Below are 26,381 nucleotides of genomic sequence, written 5' to 3'. Positions count from 1 at the left end.
TGTGAGTTGTAGTCCCAACACGTGTGTGTGTGCGTGTGCGTGTGTGCGCGTGGTTATATAGAAAGCCTAGAAAGCCACGGAACTGTTCACTTCAGATTGCTGCGTCTCACGTTAGGCTTCAGAGTCCAGAACTAGCAGAATCGGGCTGTGAACACACCTCCCACACGTGGCAGTTCTGGAAGCCTGGTATTGTTCTGTACGGAGAGGGAGGGTCCTGCACATGAACACAGTACCTTAAACCAGGCTGCTGACACCTTACAGCCCAGGAAGAAGACTCTATGTAAATAAAATACAAGACGTAGGACTTCAGATGCTTAAAATACCGTTTTTTTGATTATCAGACAGTATGGTTAACAGTTGTTTGTAGGTGGAAAACGTGCGCTCTGTTCCCTAATATTACATGTATAATGGAGCAGTACTGAGTTAAAGGAATTAGTTAGAAAAAATGCAGATCAAAACTTATATCAAAAAAGATGACAGTTTCCTACAGCCAAGTGGAGAGGAGAGTTGAGGCCTGAACACTGAGGAAGGAGACTGGGAGTGCTGGAGCAGAGGGTTTGGTGATGAAGGGCAGTGCGTGCGGAGTCGCAGTGGAGAAGTCCCGCGTGGGCACGGTCCTTTTGTGTGGCTCTGCCTCCAGGAGGGTCTGATGGGGTTCCCTCGGTGGCTGATGCTTCAGGTGGAAACATTTCAAACTGGAGCTTTGTTCACACCCCCATTGCTTATGTTCTTTTTGGTTTTTTAATGTTTACTTTTATTGTTGAGAGAGAGAGAGAGGGAGGGAGGGAGGATGAGTGGGGGAGGGGCAGAGAGAGGTAGAGAGAGAATCCCAAGCAGGCTCCGTGTTGTCAGCACAGAGCCCAAGGTGGGCCTTGATCCCACGAACCGTGAGATGACCTGAGCCGAAATCAAGAGTGAAATGCTTAACTACCCGAGGCCCCTGGTGCCCCTCTGTTGCTTATATTCTAAATGTCTGTGTGGTGTGGTGTGTAAGAAGTGTCACAGGGCTCATGGAGGAGAGACCTCTGTCGTGGTCTCTTCCACAGATAGGGTTCCTCTGATTTTCACACACCTTGCTTTCCAGACTTACAGGTGATCTCAGTGTCCTACAGACTTTATTTGGATTGCAGCTTGAGACTTTTTCATACATACATATGTTTAATGTTATGAATTGAGTTTAGGGGATGCGAATATAAATTTTCCTTATAATTACATTGGCCAGAAAATGTTATATTGAAAGGTGTGTGTGTGTGTGTGTGTGTGTGTGTGTGTCTCTTATATTAAAAACAAACGAGGAAAAAACTCAGGACTTTGTTAACCAGGATGAGGCCAGTATGTTGTATCTCTCCCAAGGTCTATTTTGTTAACTTAAAAAAATTTTTTTTTAAGAAAAACAAAATACTTCTAGAATATCATGTATTAATATTAATACTACTATTTTTTTTTTTTTACTGTGAAAATCTTAGCCATTTTGTGAAGTTGACGGAATCATTGAGGCGGTAACAATCCCACACCGTCAGGTTTTCTTTTTGTTTTAACTTTTATGTAAGGTCGTGATGGAATGCTATACTGCTGGGATATTTGCGGTTTAGAAAAATGCATATTGTTTTTTTTATAGGGCAACGTTTAGGGGAAGTTCTCAGAAACACTTGTGCTTCATTTGGTCGTTGGATTTCCTTACCTATTCCAAACCTACCAGATGCTATCATAGTAGGAATGATGGTCTGTTGTTTCCTTTTTTGACAAGGATTCATAAAGCTCTGAAGTGTGACTTGTTAGGGCTATGATAGCACTGATGAAGTACAGTTAAATGTTGGGGGGTCTTCAAGGATTTCCATGTAGAGAACAATCTTAGAACTCTTAGCATTCCCCTTTAATCCGCCTGGAGAATTCAGGTTACCTGTCTTGACTACTGCTGTCACCTAGCGGATGTCAACTTTGTTTCTAATCTGTCTTGCTAATAAGCACTTCACATTTACGATCTCAGCTAACAGAGTAGGTATTACTGCTACTTCTTTATAGACACGAAACCTCTAGTAACTTAAGGGTCACACAGCTACGAGTGGGGGAGGCCAGCACAGTTTTCAACATTATTAGGCAATATGCACTGCTTCTCAATCAAGGCCTCGCTCAGAAGTCATTGCCTGTGAAGTCTTTGCCGAGACATGTCTTCTGTAGACTCTCCAGCCTTCTTCACTTAGAGGTTCAGGGTTGTATTGGGCTCGTTCTTTCAGAAGTTTATTTGTGTGATTTAGGTGAAGTTTTAGCTGTCCTGTAATCTCTAGGGTGTCTTGCCTGTAGAAAGAAAATGAATGGCTCAAGCAGAGGTAATTTCGTCTTGGTTTTCTGAGGGATGTGCCTAACCCGTGAAAGTCTTCAAAGCCGTAACAGTTGAAATTCTCTTGCAATAAATTATTGTCCCCATTGTGGGTTGTCTGCATATATAGTTTTAGCAACTTTACTACGGACATCGCATTCTTGCACTCAGAATTGCGATTAAGAAGTTAGGCATGCTTTCTTTCTCTTTGGTTCCTAGAGTCCTGTCAGGAGGCTTTTGCCCAACCCTGGCAGGAGATGGAAACATTCTTTTCTAAGGAGACTGGTCCAAGAGAAAAGACAGATTCTAACATTCTAACACTCTAGCCAAGTGGCTGACTCTGCCATGGGTCATCGGGTCACCCGCGTGTACAGGGCTCCTTGTCACCCGCGTGTACAGGGCTCCTTGACGACCAGGTGTTTAAAGACAGCCCCTGCAACAAAGCAGAAACAGGCCAGTGGGACTCCATCAAACTAAACAGCTTCCGCACAGCAAAGGACGCCATCAACCAAACAAAAGGGCAACCTGTGGAATGGGAGAACATATTTGCAAATCATATTTCTGATAAAGGGCTAATATTGAAAATCTGTAAACAACTCATACAACTCAATACCAAAAGAAAAAAAAATCTCGTGAAAAGAAGGGCAGAGGATCTGAGTAGACATTTTCCCAAAGAAGACATCCAGATGCCCCACAGGCACATGAAAATGTGGTCACCGTCACTCATCATCAGGGAAATGCTAGTCAAACCACAGTGAGCTGTCACCTCACACCTCCTGTCAGACTGACTGTTCTCGAAAAGACAGGAAATAACAAGTGTTACTGAGGACGTGGAGGAAAGGGAACCCTCATGTACTGTCGGTGGGAATGTGAATGGTACAGCCGCTGTGGAAAACAGTGTAGCGGTGCCTCAGAAAATGAAAAGTAGAATTAACCATACGACCCAGCAATTTCACTACTAGATATTTATCCAAAGAAAGCAAGAACACTCATTTGAAAAGATACATGTATACTGTAGCATTATTTCCAATAGCCAAGATGTGGAAACAACCTAAGTGTCCATTAACTAGCGAATTGATGGACAAGATGCGGTGTGTGTGTATGTGTCTGTATAATATACACATACACACCCGTGTACATACGTACGTTGGAATATTATTTGGCCACAAAAGTGAAATCTTTCCGTTTGCAGCAACGTGAATGGATCCTGAGGGTATTATGCTATGTGAAGGAGTTCAGAGGAAGACAGATACTGTATGGTCTCACTTATGTGTGGAACCTAAAAAACAAACAAATGGACAAGACAAAACTAGGTCAAAGAGCAGGATGGTGGTTGCTAGAGGGGAGGGGGTGCGGGGTGGGGGAAGGGGCTCAGGAGTCACAGTATTCCAGTTATAAGTAAGTTGTGGGGATGTCATGTACAGCATTGTTACTATGGTCCATAATAACATGGTACTGAACACCTGCAAGTTGCTAAGAGAGTAAATCCTGAAAGTTCTCATCACGGGAAAAAAATTGTTTTCTAACTTGGTGTGGTGACGGTTGGTGACTAGACTTAGTGTGGCGATCATTTCCGTAGTGTGCACAAATATCGGATCATTACATTGTACTCCCAACACTGCTATGTTATGTGCCAATTATATTTCAATAAAAAAATAAACAAAGACAGGCTTTGCTTTCAAAATGTGAAGCCCAAACACAGAGAGAGAGAAAAGTTTTGAGCAACAAAATGAAACAACAAGCAGAAGGAAAGAACAAGATAAAACATTTAAATCTCAGTAGAGGATCTCCAGAGAGCTAAGGGAAGATACTGTATTCATGACAGATCAGCAGAATTCTTTTTTTTTTTTTTTTTTGAGACAGAGATTGACAGTGCGAGTGGGACAGGAGCAGAGAGAGAGGGAGATTCCCAAGCAGGCTCTGTGCTGACAGCACGGAGCCCGATGTGAAGCTTGAACTCTCCAACCATGAGATCGTGACCTGAGCCGAAGTTGGACGCTCAACCAACTGAGCCACCCAGGCGCCCCCAGAATTCTTTTTAAAAGTACATTCAAAGTCAGAAAAATTAAAAGTACCAAAGCAGACAGAAACTCCATAAAAGCAGTGGTAAATAATGTGGAAGATATCTTGCAGAACATGTATGGGAAAGAAAAATGAGGGCGAAAAGAAAGAAAGTAGAATGATGAACTCTGAAGGTCCGATATCCAAGTAACAAGAGTTGTAGAAAGAGACAAGAGGATTAAACCACCAGAGAGACATGATGCAAGGACATTTTCTGGAGGCAAAGGGTAAGAGTTTCCAGATTGCAGGTTCCCAGACCCTGAGGCCCCACGCTGCCTCTCTGGCCTCTCCTCCTCCCTCCTTCTTGCAGCCCTGCGGCACCTGTGCAGCCGTGATGTGGTAACGGAAGGAGTGAGGGCTCCTCCTTTACAACTCTCACTACTGTTGCCACGTTTTCATAGTACTTACTACAGTTGTAAGTAAGTGATCACGTGTGTGCGTATCTCTCTTAACCGGGCTGGAAGCTCTCCGGGCAGGGATTGTACGCATATGCACACCTCTGTCCCAGTGCCGAGCCTCGTATGTGGTGAAATCCATAGTTTCAGACTGAATTAACCTAAGGGCGGTGTGGCACGTCCATTTGCCTGCGGGGACAGGCACGAGTGAATGAGGCCATGAAGCAGCGAGCCCGTGGAAAAGCATGCGGTAGCGATCACCAGTCCGGCTGGCCCTTCGCCGATGGCGGCGGGGTGTGGTAACAACACGACAGGCCGGTACCGTGCTGCCACCCTGCTGTATGTCGCCGTGAGAGTGTGAGGCCCGATAGCGACAGGGTTTTCACGTGGAGTTGCACACCCAGCAGACCCAGCAGCAACAGGGTTTGGTGAGCAAGTTCACGGTCTCGAGGTAGACTGGCTTTGAGTCTTTGCACTGGGCCTTGTGGCTTTGGGCAGGTCACGTGTCTCTGTCCCCCATCTGGAAAGTGGGGACAAATAAGGTGAAAGTGAGGATTAAATTATTTCATTTTTAAGTGCTTAGAACAGTCCTGGCGTGGTAAGTGCTGCATAAATAATTACTTAACTCTGGAAGCGCCGCCCCTCCCTCCCCCCCCCCCCCCCCCATACAGACCTTCCTGTCTCAGGAGCAGCTTTTACCTTAACGAAGTCCAAATCAGTCTCTGCACATGAGGGAAGTCACTCTTTTATCATGCGCAGCACTTTGACTCCATGGCAGTGGGTGGGGGGGGGTGCGGGGGCTTTGCCACTATGCTGTTTTGCTTTGGCAGAGTGCTCCCCAAAGAGAGTACCCGTGGAAACTTTTTCCCAGAGGTAAATTTGTGTCTCTTTCTCAGTTACAAAGAGTTGGTTATGGCTATGAAATGATAGCGTTTTTAAAAAGACTTCAGAGAGTCCCAGCCAGAATATCAGCTGCTTCCCCCCACCCAAGCCTGAGAGCGGATGGGGCCCGCCAAGCTTTACTCGCCTTCCCGGAGTAGTCTCCCAGACGCCCAGCCCCCTCCTCCCCTGTCCTGACCTCCAGGCACCACGCAGCTCCACTCCCATGAGTTCAGGCGTTTAGGCCTGCGTTGTACCCAGTATCACATACCAGACTGAATTAACGGTTCTATTTCTTGCTCATCCCCCTTCGTCAGACAAGCGGTATCTGCCCCTCTTGTGTTCTGTATCTCCACAGGCTGGTGGCTCTTTGCTGCTCAGTGATCTGAGCAAGAAAAATGGTTGCTGACTTTCCTTTAATCTTCTTTTTTTTTATTTTTAAAATATTTATTGATTTTTGAGAGAGAAAGGATTGTGAGCGGGGGAGAGAGAGAGAGAGAGGGAGACACAGAATCCGAAGCAGGCTCCAGACTCTGAGCTCTCAGCACAGAGCCCAATGCGGGGCTCGAACCCATGAACCGCAAGATCATGACCTGAGCCCCCCGGGCGCCCCTGCCTTTCCTTTAATCTTATGCATGCAAGTTAGTCCAACCCCTACGCTTTTGACTTTTCTGCGGCTCTCAAATGTTTCCACTTCTCGGGCCATAGTTAATGTTGCCCGGGTTGTAACAAAAGCTTTCTGATTGGTCTGCACGGACTTACTTGCTGCCCGGGTGCATATCCTGACACCAGCCAGGCTCCCACCTGCCTCTGGAGCTGGCCTTGTCTGAATTCCCTTCCGTTTGAATTAAAGCCACATTAGCCTTTGCATTGACCCCCTGGGTCGTTGACCTCTCCCGGCAGACATGTCTTCTGTTGGGTTTGACGTACCTATTCTCCAGATCCCAGCTTGGGCCGAGTCCTATTCTGTAGGAACTTGACCATGCCCCGAGTCTGGGTGATGCTGTTTTCCCAGCATCTCCCTCAGCACCATGTTCTTCGCGTATTTGTCTGCGATGGTCTTTCTAATGAGGGCCGTGGGGGCAGGGACTGCGTGCTGTGTACTGTTCTGTCCTGGTGGTCGGTCTGTCTCTTTGTTCTGTCCTGATGTCCAGGAAAGCACCTTATACGTAGTCTGCTGTAATACTTTGGTCGGGGGTGGGGATGAACTGGTAAATCATAATGTAACTTGACAGTTTTGATACACGTGTCCCGGTGCTGTGTTTCCCAGACAAAACTTGCACAGGGGTCACGTGGTGATTTTGAAGCCCAGATCCTTGCGAAGTAGGTTTGCGGTGGGACTCTTACCAACTCTGGATGCTGCCTGTGCTGCCAGTCCGTGGACCGGGCTCGGAGGAGCAAGTGTCTGGTGTGGAGACGAGAGCAGGCTGTGGTGCCGGCACGCGTAGCCGTGTGATGCTGGGCCCGTCGCTTAGCCTCTCGGAGCCTCGGGGTCCGGGCTCACAGTCGGAGCTACCGTACGGGGCGGGCGTGTGGATCAGACGGACCAAGTGAATTACCAGAGCGGCCCTGCCGCGTGGTGGCTGGTGTGCAGGTGTTTGCTGCTTAATTGTTGGCATCATCTTCCTCGTCATACACACGACGCACTCTGGGTCGCGTAGACTTTGTCCATGTGTTTCTATTTAATCCTTGTGACGTCCTGTGAAATCAGTGCCGTCGCCACACTGCAGTTCAAAAAATAGGTCAAATGACCTGTTGACATACTAACAGTGTGTATTTGTGGAGCAGGACTTAAAGCCAACCCGGAGTCCTAGCTCAGCATCGTGATGCCTTAGCTACTCCTAACGTAACTTGTCACGCAAAGTTCTGAATGAGATAATACACACGACAAAACTGCTTAGGTACCTGACGCATTGGCAATCTTCAGTAAAAGGCTTCTTGTGTTTTTACCTTGTAATACTGGACTCAGTTTTGTCTTTTTTTTTTTTTTTTTTTTTTTCTTTAAGTAAGCTCTACTCCCAGCGTGGTCCTTGAACTCACAACCCTGAGATCGAGTCACATGCTCTACTGACTGAGCCCGCCAGGCGCTGCAGTTTTGTCTTACTGAATAGAGGCTTAGCGTATACTGTTTTCGAGGAAAGTGGGGTTTTCGTTAAGTAGTTGCTGAACATCTGCCAGGTCGCCTGGCCTGGTTTCCAGTCAGCGTGTTTGTTGTGTGGCCTTCACGTGCCACCCGGCGGGGCCGGCAGGAGCACCCCGCATTCTCTTCAGGTGGGCCCCCACGTCTTTGTCCCCCTGGCAGCAGAATGCCGAGAGTTCCTTACGTTTCCTGCGTGCACCTCCTTTCTTCACACGCTCTCCGGATGCTCTCACCAGGCCGTTCTCCCCCCGTCACCACATCGCCGGCTCAGGGCGCAGCGGCTCTTCCTTTGACCGGCTTCCTTGACTTGGTCTCTAAGCCGTGCCTCTAGGATTCCCTCCCAGCCCACCGGCTGCAGCGCCTTCATTTCCTCTGCTAGGTACCCTTTCTTCTGTCTCTAAACATCACAGACACGACGCTTCACTGTCTGTGACGCTCTCAGGGCTCAGGGACCCAGTACGGGGCACAGCGCCTAGCAGGGCTCATTGCAGGGGACCGAAGAGCCAACTTTGAAGGGACACTAAGAACAGGAGGTACCAAGGAAATGTGGGGAGCGTGGCAGCTCGGTTAAGTCAGACTGCTGAAGGAGACGGGCGCTTGAAGCCGGTGCATGCCGTGTGCTCACGTGTACAGAGAGGAGGTTCATTTCTTCTCGGCTGGATTGGTAACTGTGGCTCAGGCAACAATTTTGGCCAGTGCTCTTTAGTATCGCACGTTGCTTTGGGTCAGTTATTGCAGAAGAGCCTTCTGGCAGAAACTTTTGTTCTCATTTTGTAAGTAAAGGCGTATAATCGAAGTAAAGCACACGTACGATGAAGCGACTCACGTATGTATCCTGGTGATAGATTTTACTGGTCCCTCCCCTGTCAGTGTTTACGGCGTTACCAGCCCCCCCAGCCTGGCTCCTGTCAGTCGGTGCCCCTGGGAAGCTAGCCGACATTGATTTCTACCACCGTGACGCAGTTTTGCCAATTTTTGGAGTTTATATTCTCTTTGGCCAGTCGTAACATCTGGGAGATGGATCCGCGTTGCCGTGTGTAGCACTCACTCGCCTCTCGTTGCCGTGTGGCCTTCCGTTTAAGAGCACAGCACAGTTTGTTTTATTCTTGATGGATGTTTGGGTGGTTCCCGGTCTTGAACTGCATGCGTGGTGCTGCTCTGAATGCTGCGTGTGTCTTCTGGTGAACACGTGCCTGTGTTTCTCTCTGGCACACGCTTGAGGGAGAGACGGCCGGTCAGGGTGTGTGGAGCTCTTCGGCTAGCGCGGAAACTGTGTCCCACACGCCTGTGTCACATTGCGGCCCAGCCGGCGGGCTGTGAAAGCTCTGGCTGCTCCGTGGCTTTGCCGTACTTGGCATTGTCGGTTTTTAAAGTTTTGGAGCGATAGAAAAATTATACTTAAAAAACATTTTTTTTAATTGAGGTAAAATTTACGTAACAGTTTCACATAACATGACACTGTCCTTTTTGGAGTGTACCATTCCGTGGTTTTAAGTACGCACACAAGCTTGTACATCCGGCACCACCGTCCAGCTCCGTTGCCGGTCGACCCCCAACCCCCCCAGGCCTCTGGCGAGCGCTCATCTACCGTTGGTCTCTCTGGACTTTCCTGTCCCGGAACTTTCGTATAAATGGACCATGCAGTGTATGGCCTTTTCTCTGGCTTCTTTTATTTACCAGGATGTTGTCAAGGTTTGTCCACGTCGTAGAGGTGTCAGTACTTCATTCCTTTTTATGGCTGAACACTCTGCTGCTCCACCGTAGGCTAGGCCAGTTCGTTCATCCACTCGTGTTACTAAATGTCACCGTTCTGTTAGAGTAGAGAAGATGGAGATTATTAAGCAGCACCTTTACATTTGTGTCCTTAAAATTTTTTTTTAATGTTTATTTATTCTTGAGAGAGAGAGAGAGACAGAGCATGAGTGGGGGATGGGACAGAGGGAGAGGGAGACACAGAATCGGAAGTAGCTCCAGGCTCTGAGCTGTCCACACAGAGCCTGACGTGGGGCTCAAACTCGCAAACTGTAAGATCATGACCCGAGCCTAAGTCGGACACTTAACCGACTGAGCCACCCGGGAGCCCCTATATTTGTGTGTCGAAAAGACCTCTGGTTGACTGGCTGCAGTTATCGAAGTTGGCCTTGAGCACGTGGATGGCCGTCTGGGAAGGCAGCTTCAGTTACTTGGAGGTGCTCCTGGAGGTGCTCCTAGAAATGGTGGAGTGTGTGTGACATGTTTGTCTGCTGTGTGACTGGCTGGTGCCCTCTTGGAAGCCCCTCTTCTTTAGTTAGGCCACTTCTGGGCCATTTTCCTCATCATGGTTTCCCCAAACTCCCTTTTTGTCCATTTCAGTCCCTTGTGTTGCTCTAGCTTTAATTGGATCTTACTTAGCTCAGCACAGTGCCTTTGTTATAATATTTAAATACCTAGCTCTCCACCAGCAGAGGAAGTTGGTAACACAACAGTTGCAAGAAACTGTGAGGTTGAAGAAACAGCCTTGTTACGGCTGGTTTTCTAGTTGGCTTAGGCCTGAGAGAAAAAGTCCCTTGGAACACGTTGGTCCCTCTTGGATTCCAAAGTGGACCTTTTTGGGGGGTGACCCCTCAGTTGTTTCACTTTTCCTAAATTATTTGGCCAGGATCCCCATCGTAGCGTTCCACCTTGGCATCCAGTAAATAGTCGAGAGGAACTAGAACATCTAAGACTATGAGTCAGTGAACTTCTTGCCGGCGAGTTGAGCCTTTAGAGCGCGCACTGGTTTGGTCGGTATGTGTGCCATAGCTACCTGTGACGTATGGATCCCGCACTCTAGATTGGGAACTCCCAGCCAGCGTAGAGATCCTCATACGTACATACTGGTGACCCTTCCCAGCAAAATTTCACACCGGACTGTTAATAGAATGCAAGTAACTGGAGAGTTCATTTTGATCTGGTATGCAAGGGACGGTCCTCTGACTTCACAGAGAGTCGTTAATTCTGTGGTTCCGTTTTGAGGGGATACAAATACATTGTGCGTGATGACTGGTTTTTAACAATTAGTCTGTACTTAAGTTGGTCTGGGTGGGGAATACAAACACCCTGAGAGAAATAAAGAGATCACGTACTGGTGTCTGTGGCTCTGTGAGGAGGGATGGTTGGCCCAGACTGCTGATCTCTAGGCTCATAGTTTTTCCTGTTCCTCATGTTCCCTGAGCTCTCTTGGGGCTCAAGGAGCTATCAGTATCATTGGCTAGTTATGGGGCCCAGAGCCTAGTTAGGTGTCTTGGGGTTAATAATATTCTGGTACTGCGGATAAAAGGAGATGTGATTCTCAGTTTTGGGGTGAAATGCAGCACCATTTGGGTTCATAGGTTTCGTTCAAAGGTTCTTGCTAGAAAGTTTTAGAGATAGGGGTGTCTGGGGGGCTCAGACGGTTAAATGTCCACTTCTTGATTTCGGCTCAGGTCATGATCTCAGTGTTCGAGGCTGACAGCTCAGAGCCTGCTTGGGATTCTCTCTCTGCCCCTCCTCCCCGGCTTGTTCGTTTTTTTTCTTTCTCTCTCTCCTTCCCTACCCCCCATCTTCTTTCTCTCTCTCTTTCCTCAAAATAAGTAAATAAACATTTAAAACAGAAAAAGAAAGTTTTAGGGAGAGAGAATCGAATAGGCAGTTGGACAGATTGTTGGCTAATGTGCCTGTTCTGGTAAAACAGGGAACGGGAAAGTTAGGAGGGCAGAGAGGACTGGAGCGGCTGTTGAGCGGTTGAGTAGACCGAACCAACGAGAGAAAGATGTCTACTGTCATTCGCTTTTGTTGGGGCCAGTTGGGTTATCTGATTTAAGTCCTTCTGGATTCATTAAGTCGAGCTGGGCAGCGGTCTTCATGAGACGGGAAATACTAGAAGCCGTAGTGTGGCCTCCGGGATGCTCCGTTTACCCTCACGGGTGTTAGTGTAGGCTTCACACGTAATCGGTGTGGTTGAAGACACCGTCTCAAGTCATTATTTCCTGTCCCATTTTTAATTAGAGGTGTCTTCAGAGAAAACCCCTTTGTTTTCATTGCATGCCCAAATCGTAGACAACCTTGAAGGCCTATCTCCCCTTGCTGTCGATTTTTAACTTTTAAGCCTTCAGTGGGAGGGCAGGTGCCCATAGGGGCCGTCAGCACGGCCACCTGAGCACACGGAGGTGGCTTGTACAGCAGAGCAGTCAGCTTAGGAAGTCCAGCACAGAGTGTGCCTTGATCACTTTTCACATTGTAACATCTGCTTTAGGAGTTGAGCTGCTTAGATACATGGAAAAGAGTTTTTCCAGTTATTTCTAGGTTTTCCTCCTTTTATAAGATAAAGGACGAGATCATGGTTGTTGTCCAGTGGCTCCAGTGGCCGTTTGACTGCCACGGCTAGCTGGTGTGGATCAGGTCCTTTGAACTTACTTTTCTTTCTAGCATTCATAACCTTTCCTTGTTTAGTAATTTTAATATACCTCTGTCTTTCTGAGTTTAAATATGAGCAAGGAGGTTATGATGCACTTACCATGTTTAACTTTCAGTTTAAAACCTATTCATCTTACCAGCACTTGTTAAGTGGGCTTTATGAATAACAGATATGTTTATTTACTTATTAAATGTTTATTGATTTGAGAGAGGGAGAAAGAACAAGCAAGCAGGAAAGAGACGGGGGGGGGGGGAGAGAGAGAGAGAGAGAGAGAGAGAGAGAGAGAGAGAGAGAGAGAATATCTTAAGCAGGCTCCACGCTGGCAGCACAGAACCTGGGAGGCTCAATTCCACGAACCCTGAGATCGTGACCTGAGCCGAAATCAAGAGTCAGGTGCTCAACCAACGGGGCCATGCAGGTGCCCCAGTAACAGATATGTTTAAATAGGTAAAATGTAAGTAAGACTGTATGTAACTCGGCACAAATGGTATTCTTTGTATTTTGCCATTCCTCATTTCCTTAGGATTTTTTTTTTAAGTCTCCAAAAATCATTCACCAATTACTTTCCAGGTCTCAATATTAATGATCTTAGAGATTAATTTAAAGTTTATATGAAAAATGAATGTCGAGTATTATCAGAAATATAGTAAAATTTTTACAGTGATACCTCAAATAAAGTAAATGATGTGTTTAGTTTGCCATATTATCTGAAATTCAGAAAACAATCTTTAAGTTTATTTATTTTGAGAGAGAGAGAGAAAGCGAGTTTGAGTGGAGGAGGGGTTGAGAGAGAGAGAGAGAGAGAGAGAGAGAGAGAGAGAGAGAGAATCCCAAGCAGGCTCCGCACTGTGAGTGAGAAGCCTGATGTAGGGTGTGAACTCACGAATCATGAGATCATGACCTGAGCTGAAATCAAGAGTTGGACGCTTAACCGACCCAGCCACCCAAGAGCCCCCCCAAAACAATTTTTTAAATAAAGACATTAGTTGAATTGTTATACAGGCAGCCCATGCTTGGGATGGTTCTAGAATGCACAAATATCCATTTCTGTGGCTTAGTTAAATACTAATCCTCAATAGAATGGTTCAAATCCAGTTTAACACATATATCAACTGTGAGTAAATGTGTAAAGTACAAACTCAGTCTGCAGATCACTACGTACATAAGAGATGTGAATTGTGATCAGTGGCCAGTCACGCTACCTCTGTCACAGTCTGTTCGTGACTGGCCACTGTGCATCTGCTGCTCAGTTTATACACAGCGAAGTGTGTGGTTGCGTTGCCTTCTTCTTCGCCAGTGACGAACCCCTGTGACATTTTATAAAAATGGATCATCAAAGGGAGGAATTGACCAACAAAGATGAAATGAAGAATTGAAACAAGAAGTGGTAACACCGGAAGTGATGTTGTGCTTACATGTGAAGGTGAAGGGCCCCTGGGTGGCTCAGTCGGTTGAGCGTCCGACTTCGGCTCAGGTCACGATCTCATGGTTCGTGAGTTCGAGCCCCGCGTCGGGCTCCGTGCTGACAGCTCAGAGCCTGGAGCCTGCTTCAGAGTCCGTGTCTCCCTCTCTCTCTCCGCCCCTCCCCTACTCACGCTCTGTCTGTCTCTCAAAACTGAATAAACGTTAACAATTTTTTTTTTAAAAAGAAAGAAGATGTGAAATTGGTGACTGTGTAGTAAGAATGGGAGAGGCCTTGTTTTGCATGAAGCCGCCACAGGGACCCGTAGACACAGTTTCATTAACTTGGCCAGTGGATCAGGGAGTTATTTCAACTTTTAAAGCCTGTGTGGGGAGTTTGGACGGGCTGTAATGCGACAAATGGAGATCGTGCCGATGCAGGAACCCAGCAGCTGGCGGGAAGTGAAGACTAGCGGGTGTGCAGGTGCAGTGGGGCAGATACGCCGTGCAGACAGCTTTGCAGGGTCCCAGCTGAAACAGAATTACAGAAAAAAAATAGCAGACTGTAGGAACGTTGACTTTGCTGTTGATTCAGACTGTCTAGTTAATGTGGTCACATGGGCTTGGAAAATAAAGGGGGACTTGCTGACATAAATGAAGAAAACAGTTGTGACAAAAAAGAGCATGCCCCCGAGGGCTTCACCGTAGAGGGGTTTTCAGGGATGCACTGAGCGTACCAGGGACGAGATGTTAGATGCTGGCCCAAAACTTAGAAAGGAGTGTGACAGTTTGCCGAGGCAACGGAAAGACTCTTGCTCTGTACCTTCTGTTCTAGAACGAGGTGAAGGAGAGGCAGCTGTGGTTCAGACCACTTCTGTCAGGTCATCTGACGGTTCTGCGCCCCTGTGCACAGCGAGAAACCACCTGTACTTACTGTAGTTCGAATCCATGTTCTGTCAGTTACCTGTTGCTGATCATAAGTCATCCCAACACTTAATGTCCTGAAATGACAAGAATTACTTACTTTGTTCTGACCTGCAGTCTGGGCAGGGCTCAACACGGACAGCTTGTCGCTTTCCCCCAGGCGGTCGCGAGGCTGGCCCAGCTGGGGGTTCACTGTCAGGGGGTCCACTGTCAGGGTGGCGCTGCCTCGCGGCCGGGAAGTTGATGTTGGCTGTCAGCCTGACGCTCAGCTCAGGCTTTGGTTCACGGAGCTCCGTTCTTGGGCCGCTTGCGCTTCTGGATAGCATGGCGGTCCCGTTTCATGAACGAGCATCCCAAGAGAACCAAGGGGACCTGGTTTGCCTCTTAATGCCTAGCATAGGATGTTTCTTAGCCTAGTCAGAGGCTCCTCCAGATTTGAGGGGAAGGAAGGAACAGAGACTCCACCTGTTGAAGAGAGATCCAGAGTCACCTTGGAAGAACAGGGTTGGGCATGGGAGGTATCGGTACAGCTACCCTTGGAAAATAGAAGCTGCCACTTACTGATATATATATTTAAGCAACGTTAGCTTCTCTGTTAAGTAAAATCAGTGTAGGAAATTTAGGGTGTTCAGGTTAGGTTTTTTATGAGCAAAGAAACCCAGATCTTGTGTGAAAGAACAAAATTTGGGAGAAGAAAGTTTTTATACCACTCTAGTTTGTTTAAGGGTTTACTTTAACTAGGATCACCACCAACTTCTTAAAAATTCTCCAGACTTGTTTATGTCTTAACTTTTTTTTAATTTAGTTGTATCGGTTTGCATTCTTTGCAGCTTCTCTCAAGTTCTGGCAAGCTTCTCAAGTTTTATTGAAGGGCCAGCATATTTCAGGTGTAATCAGTTTGCTGTCTTGGTGGGGTCTCACCATGCAAGTTCCCGGGTGAATTCCCGAGTGAGTACCATCTCAGGAACTCTGGACATGTTTGTTCTCTCTCTTTTGCATGTGCTGTTTTATGGGACGTTTGTATCAGACCGTGGGGGTGGAGGTGGTGCTCAGAGCGAACTCCAGCATTTCCCAATACCTTGTTTCCTGACACCCTGACTTGGGATTGTCCTTATTCCTCCAAGAGAAGAAAAAGGTAGGCCCCAGGACTTCTTGGGGTGTCTCCTGTGTTAAAGAGAGCGCTGAGGCTCTGCTGGTCAGCAGCGAGGTCAACACTCCCTTTACAGGAGGCCCTGGACCCCCATGCGGTGTGCCAAGTCAGAGCCCTCTGATGCCTCAGTGGGGGCGCAGCAAAGCGTGCACGGCAGGCTGGCCTCAGTGCTGGAATTTCACCATTTACGACAAAATTGGGGTAGAACTTGGTGTAACCATCTGGCTAGAAACTTTCATAGTGATTTGGGAGTAATTTTATGTTAAAAAATTTTTTTAACGTTTATTTATTATTGAAAGACAGAGAGAGACAGAGCGTGAGCAGGGGAGGGGCAGCGGGAGAGGGAGACACAGAATCTGAGGCAGGCTCCAGGCTCCGAGCTGTCTGCACAGAGCCCGACCTGGGGCTCGAACCCACAAACCACGAGATCATGACCCGAGCCGAAGTCGGACGCTCAACTGACTGAGCCACCCAGGCGCCCCAGTAATTTTATGTTAAGTGACTCTGATGATAGAAATTTTGTGCTTTTGTCTTTTATTTTTAAATTTCATTTTCTTAGAAGTTCCTTCTCATTGCATCTTATGTAAGTATTGATCTGTGACAGGCTGGAAATCGGAACTGGTCCTTTGCCACAGGTGGTCCGAGACCCTTTCACGTGGGTCTGTGCCGTGGGCAGCTCGTCTCAGTTTGTACAGTTTTTTCATTTCCTCTTCTTTGACAGGTGTTTGGAAAAGATCATTGGTAGCATGTACAGGGAGCAGCAGATGCCTGTGACCGATTGATTAGCCTTGAAAAGTTCTAGAAGATAGAACTGGCCACAGTTCACAGAGGGCTGTGGTTGCCGAACCCCGCAGGGTGTGCGTCTCTGTGCTGACTTGGTGAGGGCTTTTTTCATTTGGAGACGCAGAGACCGGCAGCCCCGGCTGTACAGCTTTAGCCGCGGGTGAGAAACAGATACGGGAGCACAGACAACACAGGGAATTGTCAGTTGTGGGAAACAGAATAGTCAGTGTCGCCAAAAGCCTCTCTTGGGACTTCTCATTCCACGGTGGAGACCATCCCTCACGCTGACTAAACCAAAGTCTTGTGACTTTTTGTGGTTTTGTGACCGCCAGAGAGGTGGCCTCGATGCCAAGATCTCAGAATCCTCAAGACCCACAAAAAGACAAACATGAATGCCACCAGTAGGGGAGGTGGGTGGTGGTTCACACAGTCTGATACAGAACTGTCTGGAAGAGTCATGGAAGGCTCGATGGTGGAAGTATTGCCAATTTGAGACTTTACAGCACAAATAGGATTTTTGACAAACAGATGAAAGAACTAAACTGTAAAACAAAATCACATTGTCGTGAAGTGCTTTGCTCAGGTCATAGAGCAATGGTTTCTCTTTTTAAAAATGTTTTGGCCGACTCCTTAAGGACTTACGAAGGATTTTGCTATTGATTTGGGGCCATAGGAGTATATTTGTGTAGTGTTTTTGGTGTGGCTTCTTCTCCCTTGACACACTGAGTATTAGGAGTAGTGATTTTCATCGCTAGAATGTCAGCTCTTCTGAGCACTCTGGAGATGTAGTGTTTCCTCCCCGGAATCAGTTGGTACTGTGTTTAGTCATCCTTACTGTCTAGTTTGGGGAGCAAAAGACATTGCTCTAGCAATCCGAAGTGTAGTTGATTTTGTTGGATTGTCCAGCAACCTTGCTATATTCATTCATTAATTCCAGTAGTTTCTCTGTATGTTCTTACAGATTTTTTTCATACATAATCATGCAGTCTGTGAATAGTGATACTTTTATTCCTTGCTTCTCACCCGGTGTTTAACTTCCCTTTTTGCCCATGGAACCTGGCTAATAGGACTTCCAGAATGATGTCAGTCAGAAGCGGTGTGGTGGGCGGCCGTGGCCTTACTCTATTTGTGGAGGCCCAGCAGGGGGCTCTTTTCCGCCAGTATTTCATTTTTTAATGCAGATACTCTCCATCAGATCAAGGAAGTTTCTTTCTTTTCTTACTTTGCTAAGAGTTTTTATCATGAGTGGTTTTTATCATGAGTAAACTTTCCAGATGTTTTTTTCTGCATATGTTAAGACAACTATGGTTCTTCTCATTTCTGAAATATGATGAATTAATTGATTGCCTTTTTAAAAAATTAAGACCGTTTTTTAAGAGGAGTTTTAGGTCTGCGACAGAGTCGAGGGGAAGGTACAGAGAGTTCCCGTGTGCCCCTTGCCCTGGTACGTGCATAGCTTCCCACGTTACCACCATCCCCCCCCGCCCCCAGAGTGGTACATGTGTTACAGTGGACAAGCCTACACGGACGCATCAGGATCACCCAGAGTCCATAATTTACCTTAGGGTTTCCTCTTGGTGGCATAATGATGTGAGTTTGGACAGGTGTGTCATGACAGGTATCGGTCGGTATACAGTCATACTCTTCTCCCTGCCCTGAAAATTGTCTGTGTTCTGCCTGTTCATCCCTGTCCCCCCCCGGCTCTGCATCCACTGACCATTTTACTGTCTCTGTGGTTGGCATGTAGTTGGAATCGTACAGTATGATCGGCTTCTGTCACTGGTAATATGCATTTAAGGTCCCTCCAAGTCTTTTCATGGTTTGGTAGCTCACTTCTCTTTAGCCCTGAATAACACTCCATTGTCTGGCTGGACCACAGATTGTCTGTCCGCTTCCAGCTTTTGCTGTTGTTAACAATGAATATTAAACCACCTTTGTATCCCTTTAATGAATCCCTTTGGGTCATAATATGCTATGTTTAAATATGGAATGCTTAAATTTGCTAATATTTTGTTAAGATTTTTGCACCTGTGTTTGTAAGTGAGACTGAGTTGTGCCCTTTCCCTTATTGTCCTTGTCTGGTTTTCTATCACTGTTTTGCTGGTCTCATAAAATAGCTTGGGATATGTTCCCTATTTGTTCAGTGGAAGAAGTTGTGTAAGATTAATATTCTTCTTCCTTAACTTGTTGGAAGAATTCAAATATTCCTTTGTGGGAAGAATTTTAATCACAGGTTGACCATTTTTAACGGAATAGGTCTATTTAGACTTTGTATTTCTGGTTTGGGGTTTGTACCGCAGCCCTTTCTACGGCTTGAGCTGCACTTTGCAAAGAGCTGTGCGTGTGTCTCGACTCTCGTATTCCATGGCATGAAGTCGTTCACGGTACTCTCTTCCTAATACCTCGTACTGTGTTATTACCTCTTACTCTCCACCTCCTCCTTCTGTTGTGCTTCATCATCAGTATTGTTAGTTTTCTCCTTCTCTCCTTCCCTTGATCAGGCTTGTTGGATGCTGTCAGTTGCGTTATTTATTTATTTATTTTCAAAACAACCTTGATTTTGTTTGACTTCTAAATTGTATTGTGAGATATGGATTTAAGTACTTAATTTCCAGTCTTCATTTCTGATATATGCATTTAAAAGTATAGGTTTTAGGGGTGCCTGAGTGGCTCAATTGGTAGAGCATATGACTCTTGATCTCAGGGTTGTGAGTTCAAGCCCCATATTGGGTATAGAGATTACTGAAAAATAAAACTCTTAAAAAGAAAAAGAAAAAGCATAGATTTTAATCTAAGCACAGCTCTGTCCACACGTAGTGTTGATCTTTCTTTTAATTGTAGCCTCGAATTCAAAATACTTTGATTCCTCTTTGGCTAATGGGTTACTTGAAATACATTGCTTCATTTCCAGTCAATCGGGGATTTTATAGTTATTTTGTTGTTGTCGAGCTTAATGCTAGCCACGGAATATACTCTGAATAATTTAGTCCTTTGGTATTTCTTGAACCTTACTCTTTCACCTGGCATGGGGTCAGTTTTAGCGCATGCCTCACGTGCGTATTTAGTGGGTACTCCCCGTGCAGAGGTGAGCTGTGCTGGGGCGTAGTGCTTTCTGCTGGTTAGACTGACGTTACTGGTCACGCTGGTCATGTCCTCTGTACCGGACCGAGGTTGGGAGGGGATAACCGGGTAGACTCCTGGCCCCTGCTGCCGACCTTCAGTTTCGCTCAGCTGCTGCCGGCTCCCTCTGGGCTTAGTTTCGGGACTGGTGACTGTCTTAGGGGACAACTAGCAAAGTGTGTGACTCAGTTCTCCACTCTGTCCTGCTCACCAGAATCCTGGGGGCCCTGTGCTCATAACTGGGTCTCTCACTGTCAAAAGCCCGGCTGGTTTCTCCCATCCGTGGCTCTTTGTTGATCTTCACGCTCTTGAAGGCCCAGAATTGGCATATGCCCTTTGATAAGTCATCTCTTCATGTCTCCATCTGTGTCCCCTGCTGTCCTGGTTGCCTCACAGTGTCTCAGACTCCCAGCTATTGTTTGGGCTGGTTTTTAATGTGACTTATCTGAGTTTTCTCAGTGGGAGTGTTAGTCTTGGCCAAGCTATTCCCTCACATTCAAATGGAAGTCCTCCTGTCACACCAGCAGACATTTATTTGTTTACTTTCTGGTTTAGTTTTGTTCTCAGTTGTGACCTGTCTGACTCTCCTGCTGAGGGACTGGCTAACACGGGACAACCTGGCTTTGACCGAGGGGTTTTCATCACCAGTGCCTAGTACATGTAGTGACTTCTTGTTGAATTTTTATCGTATGAAGAAAGAACTTGTATCTCACGTAAAAGGTTTCAAAAGTAGGCAGTAAAATTAACATATTTGGCTTTCTTATGAGATTTTCCCACAGATTTAAAGGCTGTGATTTTAAAAAGATGATACATTTACAAACGTGTTGTCTGTAAGCAGGGTAACTTAACCGTTATAGGTAGAAACTTAACCTGTTTATAGATAACACAGTGAATTTTTGACAGAGCTGAACTAGGACCCCTGGCCTTTTAATCTGTTAATACAAATTTAACAGATATTTATTCTGCCACTGTGAATTAGGTAGTGCACTGGGTGTGGGTGAATACAATGATTATTTTGGTAGACCAGGCCTCCGTTCTCCTGACGCTCACCTCGGGCATATAACACACCACAGGGGAAGAACGGAGAACGGTGTTGTTAACGTAAGGATCAGCATATCACGTTTTCATTGATTTTAACCACATTTTACTAGGTCTCAAGAATTGTACGCTGATGATTCTTTTTCTCTTGCAGATTATGACAGATACATAGCACCAAGCAAAATAATGGCAGCTGCTTACCTTGACCCAAACTTGAATCACACCCCGAATTCGAGTACCAAGACCCATCTGGGTACCGGAGTGGAACGTTCCCCCGGGGCAATGGAGCGAGTGTTGAAGGTCTTTCATTATTTTGAGAACAGCAGTGAGCCAGCCACTTGGGCCAGTATTATCAGGCACGGAGATGCTACTGATGTCAGGGTAAGTGCGTCTTCCTAGAACACATCCTCCGTGTAAATGGCAGGTTAGATAGGCACAGGCGTTAACGGCACATACCAAAAAAAAAGATAAAAAATTTTTTTCTCACATTACAAAGGTGTTACCTTTTTCTTTATAATATTTATGCAGTTAATATGTGACCAGAGTTTTAATTGTAAAATTTCGTAGGAACGTAATAACTGAACCATATATTATTCATATAATGCCATTGACGTGGCATTTTTCTCTATTTTTTTTTTTTCTTAACTCGTCAGGATATAAGAGAACAAAGCAATGAAAATAAGCTCTAATACTTAGGAAATAAATTATTTCCTAGAAGGTGAATCTTGAAGGTATCTGCATGACTCAAAATAGGATAGACTCTTTGAAAACTGATAGGTTCTACAGACCGGACCCTTGTCACAGCTCTGGGATCGAAAGGGCCCCTGCTTGTACAGCTTACATCCTACTGGGGAGACACCCACGGCCTCGGTTGCTGTCCCGTGTGGGGTGCACTTCCCAGGGCCCCTAGGGCGAGGAAGCCTGTGTGTAGCTGAGCGTAGGAGGTAGCGTGGGCATCAGTGAGCAGAGCACCGTGGGCGAGAACAGGGAGAGGCGCCTTCGGAGGCAAAGGGTGCCGACAGGGAGGACCGAGAGGGTAGCACTGTGATTGCAGAACACTGAGTCCAGGACGTCGATTTTCAGGAAGTGCTCGCTTGGGCCAAGTGTTACAGAACCCTTCTCCTCCTTCCTTCCCCTCAACTTACTCCCTGTCCGTCGTTAAGGGGGACGGTGTCCAGGGCCAGGATGAACAGATAGACCTTTTTTCTCCCCTATCTTTTCGTAATAATGAAGCCAATTAATTTTCTACTCTTTAACTTATATGCATGAACTATTTTTAAGCAAGTTAAAGGAATTGGTAGAATTTAGATTTAAGGGTATAGTACTACATTTGAATTCTATGTAATTTTCTGTTACCTCTGTAACATTGCAATACTGACTATTCAAATGGACTAATTATTCAGAGGAGAAGGATTTGTTCAGTATTTAAATATGTATTAACATCTATTCATGTGCGATAATTGAACTAAAATAGTCTCTTGTTAACAAACTTCTTATGAAGCTTGATGGCTTTTTCTAGTTTTCCTATAGTTTTGTTTTACATTTAAGCTTGTAAACACAGTCACTTGGTAGGAAGTCTGGCAGCCAGTGTTCTACCTTAATAGCACTATTCATACTGGAGAGAAAGCACACAAATGTAACTTTTATGAGAAGGCTCTTAGTAGGCATTCTAGTCTTTGTGAATTTCAGTTATGGTGAATGAGGACGTTTCTTAAAGTATTCCATCAGCCTTATTAGTAAACTTCACAGCATTTGTACAGGAGGGGAGCCTTTCAGAGATGTGAATTTGACCAGACATTTAGCAAATGTTCAAGATGGGTTATATCTGAAAACGTACCTTGGAAGGGCTCCATGACAGAGGTATTTTAGTATCAAATGTACTGCACACAAGAGGATTAAGATCAAGGAGAGAACCAGTGATCACTGGGCACATGTCAAGCCTTTAGCCAATGTTACAAATTTACCAGACATCAAAACGTTTATATTGTGAAGAAAAATTTAAACCAGATTCACATACCTAAGTTATGAGAACATATTTGTTGAACTTTTATGAAGATCAGTGCAGGCAAATCCATGTGGCTGAAAACCGGGTTGTTTTATTTCTTAGTAGGTGATAAATGTTTTGAAATTTAATAACTCTCATTAGTTGATGATTTTCAACTTGAGGCGAAGAAATCTCAACTGGCATTGGTTCACTGCAGCCTTTCCTGTGATGGAAGGTGGCTATTATTCATAACCCACTTTTATTTAAGGCTGTAACTTTTGAAAATGCAGAGTTATTAGTTGATTGGTGGATTTGCACAAGCGAAAAACATAGTGCTGCGGAACGTGCCTATGGCATCTTTCTCCCCGAGAAGCACCAGACGGAGGACCGTTATAAAGGGACCGGCATATATTGCTAGGCAGGAGTGCAGTGGAAGGAACGTGGCAGCATTTGAAGCCTGATGACCGACAACAGAAATGCGGTGGGGGCGTGAGTTAGGAGTGGAAGTGTAGGCACTTGGCAGAAGCCAAGAGACCATTTAATGATGGTAGCAAAGAGGAAGCCAGACCATCCATTTTCTGAAAAGACAGCTCACTGTGGTCCGAAGTAACCGAATAATTAGCTTCAGACCCTCTGTTGCTGCACTGCCTGATACACTAGACGTCTACGGCAATCGAACACTTGAATGTCGCTAGTCTGTGCTGGTGTTCTGGAAGTAGAAACTGCAAGATTTCAAAGATTTAGTATGAAAAAAGAATGTAAAGTATCTCATCAGTAATCTGTTATGACTGCCTGTTGAAAGGATAATGTTCTTGACCCAGTAGGTTCAATAAAATACAAATAGTAAAATTGCAACAACCCATCTCTTTTACCTTTTTTTTAAACATTGAAAAATAACTTAGGGAGCTTGCATTGTATTTCTGCTAGACGGTTGTGCTCTGTAGGAAGTGATTATCAGACAGACTGCTTGACTCAGAAGAACACCACCTTTGGAGGAGTTGAAAGATTTATTTTTACCAGGAAAATCCTGGATTCTTATCATAAGTCATTATTTCTCATGCTGCAGTTAATACATTTTACTCCTTTTACATGTATGTGCTAATTACACTTTAATTAGTTTACATGTTTGGTTGTTGACAGGACCCGTAGGAGCCCATCAAGTTATAGGCAGAGTACAGAGCAGCAACAGTAGAGGCTCCTTTTTGGAGGCCCTTGCAGGCCTCGGGGGCAGGCCTCGGGGCCTGGGACACAACCAGGCCGTCCCCAGCCCCTCTGGCAGCACCTGAGTGTGAGGAGGCCAGAGCCTCCTTGTGGGGAGTCTGTGAGACGGGCGTGTGGGCGCGCTCTGTCTGCATCATCAGCCTCAGGCACCACCAAAGTCAAGTGTCAGTCATAGCCCAGTCATGGTCACTGAACGGTGGTGCTGGCGGGCTGATGCATCCCGCCCCCGCATAACCAGCAGCCCACGGGTGCAGACGTCGCTTACCTTGGCCGTAGTTTGGGCTCTGTGCCAAGAGCATGTTCCAGGCGACTCTGGAGCTCAGTGTGGGGTCAGCCCAGAAGAGTCAAGGTTAATCCATGCTGGCCTGTATTGAATAAGATTGGTCATCTAGAAACATTGTAGTGGTATGTCAGGATGATAAGGGTGTGTAGAAAATTCCATATCCTACCAGAGGAGTCCCCTACTTGGAGAAAAGAATGACACTTAACAGCAGACTTTTCATCAGCAATGCTGGATGCAGGACGGCACTGGAACAGCATCTTCTGAGGGCGCAGGGAGGGGACTCGTACCTCGGAAGTTTTCCGGACGAAGCACCGATCGTGAAGACGTGGAATGAAGGGAGCGTTGATACCACAGGCTGTCTTTGAGGAGACAGGAGACATAACGGGGCATGAAGACCCGTGAGCCCGGGAAAAAGTGCTGCAGGGACGTGGGCGGCGGCCTGCACGCCGCCCCCTTGCTCCTCCCCTGCGTTTTCATAGTCTCTTCAGGCCTTGACCAGGGTTTAACCAGCTCTGCCTTTCCCACCCCCATGCCCCGTTCTGACCGCTCTCCCTCTGACCTTAGGACCTGAGTGCCACCCGGCTGCGTGTGCCCCTGTCCTCCATCTTCATGCTTCTGACGCCAAGAGAACCATCCATGAGTCCGTCTAGGGGCTCCCCTTCCTTCAGTGACTTGGGTCCCTTGGAATCATCTGTTATTCCTCCTTTGCTTACACCTGACGTCCAGAATGTGAGCTACTTCTGTCCACACGTTTTCCCAAAGACACCCAGGATCCGCCCAGTTCCTATGGCGTCTACTGCACGTCTTCCTAGAGCCACCACTGTTTCCATGTGCGTCGCCACATGGCCTCCCGACACCCCGCCGTCCCCTGGGGCCCCCTCAGTCTGTTCATGAGCCAGCAGCCAGGTGATCCCATTGAAATGAAAGCCAGGGCACGTCAGTCCTGCACGGAACCTTCCCTGGGCTTCCTGTCTCATTTAGGGTGAACGTTCAGGTCCTTTAAAAGCCTCTGACTCTTCCCTCTCCCTGTTCTGCCCCATGGCCTTCTGTCCTCCAGCTCATTCCCTTTGACTTTCTGCTTCCCGGACTGTTTCTCTAACAGGCCTGTCTTCTAATCAGTAATTTGCTCAAAACCTCCAGCAGCTCCCCATTTCTCTCAGAGGAAGGCCAGATTCCTTCAGTGTAGGCCATACAAGGGCCTACGGGATCTGGCTCCTTGTTACCCGTTCTTACCTTACTTCCAGTGACTGTCCTCACTCTGTCTCCCAGCTCAAGAATGCTCCCTCTCCTCCACCTTTTCCATTGCCCGTCACCCTGTTTTGTTGTTTTCTTCACATGCTTTCTCCTTACTGAGATTGTCTTGTTTCTTGATTTGTTTGCTCTCTTATTCTCTGTTTTCTTCCCCTAGACTGTAAGCCCGGGGTCTTACTGCTCCGTGGTCTCATCACCTGTGTCTTCAGCAGGGCCTAGTGGGCACACAGCAGGTACTTGATGGATTCCTTTTTGAATGACTACATGAAATCCTAGGTGAAATGGAGTACTTCTGACAGAAATAAAGTTAGGAAAACTGGTGGCAGGAGTAGAAAGTAGTGGACCAATAACCATGAAAGAAACTGAGAGATTACACCCATCCAAAACCATACCTAGCCTTACTGATACCTCTAGCAAACCTTCATTCCTACCTTATTACTATTTTCTTTAAATCACAGGGCCTGCAACAATGCATTTTGTACCCAGACACCAAATCTAGGCAAGTACAGATTAAGTAGCGGCTGAGTTGTTGGACAATATTGTTGTTATGTGCAGAGTGTCTTAAAGTTGACTAAAGGGCTCAGTGCACTTTTCTAGCTACCTAGCACACTCTGAGGTCCCAGTACTCGTCCTGAGCCACTCAGTTACCTGAATCTGCAAGAGTAAACAAACGCAATAAACTCAGTCCTGTACTTTGCTAAATGCGGAATATCCTTGGTTGGAGTAGGACTAATTATTGTAACCACACTGGTAGTGGGAAGAATAACAGTAGAAAGAAATATTCTGATCAGTTTTTTTTTAACGCTTATTTATTTTTGAGAGAGAGAAAGAGAGAGACAGAGCCTGAGTGGGGGAGGGGCAGAGAGAGAGGGAGACACAGAATCAGAAGCAGGCTCCAGGCTCCGAGCCATCAGCACAGAGCCCGACGCGGGGCTTGAACCCACGAACCGCGAGATCGTGACCTGAGCCGAAGTTGGATGCTCGACCGACTGAGCCACCCAGGCGCCCCCATTCTGATCA

At 46.4% G+C, this 26,381-nt stretch overlaps 1 protein-coding gene across 16 annotated transcripts in view; it reads left to right on the top strand.

The window, feature by feature from the left end:
- The window catches only part of PTK2 (protein tyrosine kinase 2), a 257,923-nt gene that overhangs the window by 68,990 nt on the left and 162,552 nt on the right, over positions 1-26,381 (top strand). For 15 of the 16 annotated variants that reach the window (XM_078441853.2, XM_078441844.2, XM_078441846.2 and 12 more), the window contains one exon: positions 20,777-21,003. In XM_078441853.2, the coding sequence (XP_078297979.1) occupies positions 20,809-21,003 (195 nt within the window). In that variant the 5' untranslated portion in view covers positions 20,777-20,808. Of the gene's footprint in view, positions 1-20,776; positions 21,004-26,381 lie in introns of those variants that run through there. The other variant, XM_078441856.2, reaches the window with a different exon arrangement.

The sequence above is a fragment of the Panthera onca genome, chromosome F2 (assembly GCF_046562875.1).
Source record: "Panthera onca isolate mPanOnc1 chromosome F2, mPanOnc1 haplotype 2, whole genome shotgun sequence".
NCBI classification, from domain to species: domain Eukaryota; kingdom Metazoa; phylum Chordata; class Mammalia; order Carnivora; family Felidae; genus Panthera; species Panthera onca.
This window is presented reverse-complemented; position numbering and strand designations above follow the sequence as displayed.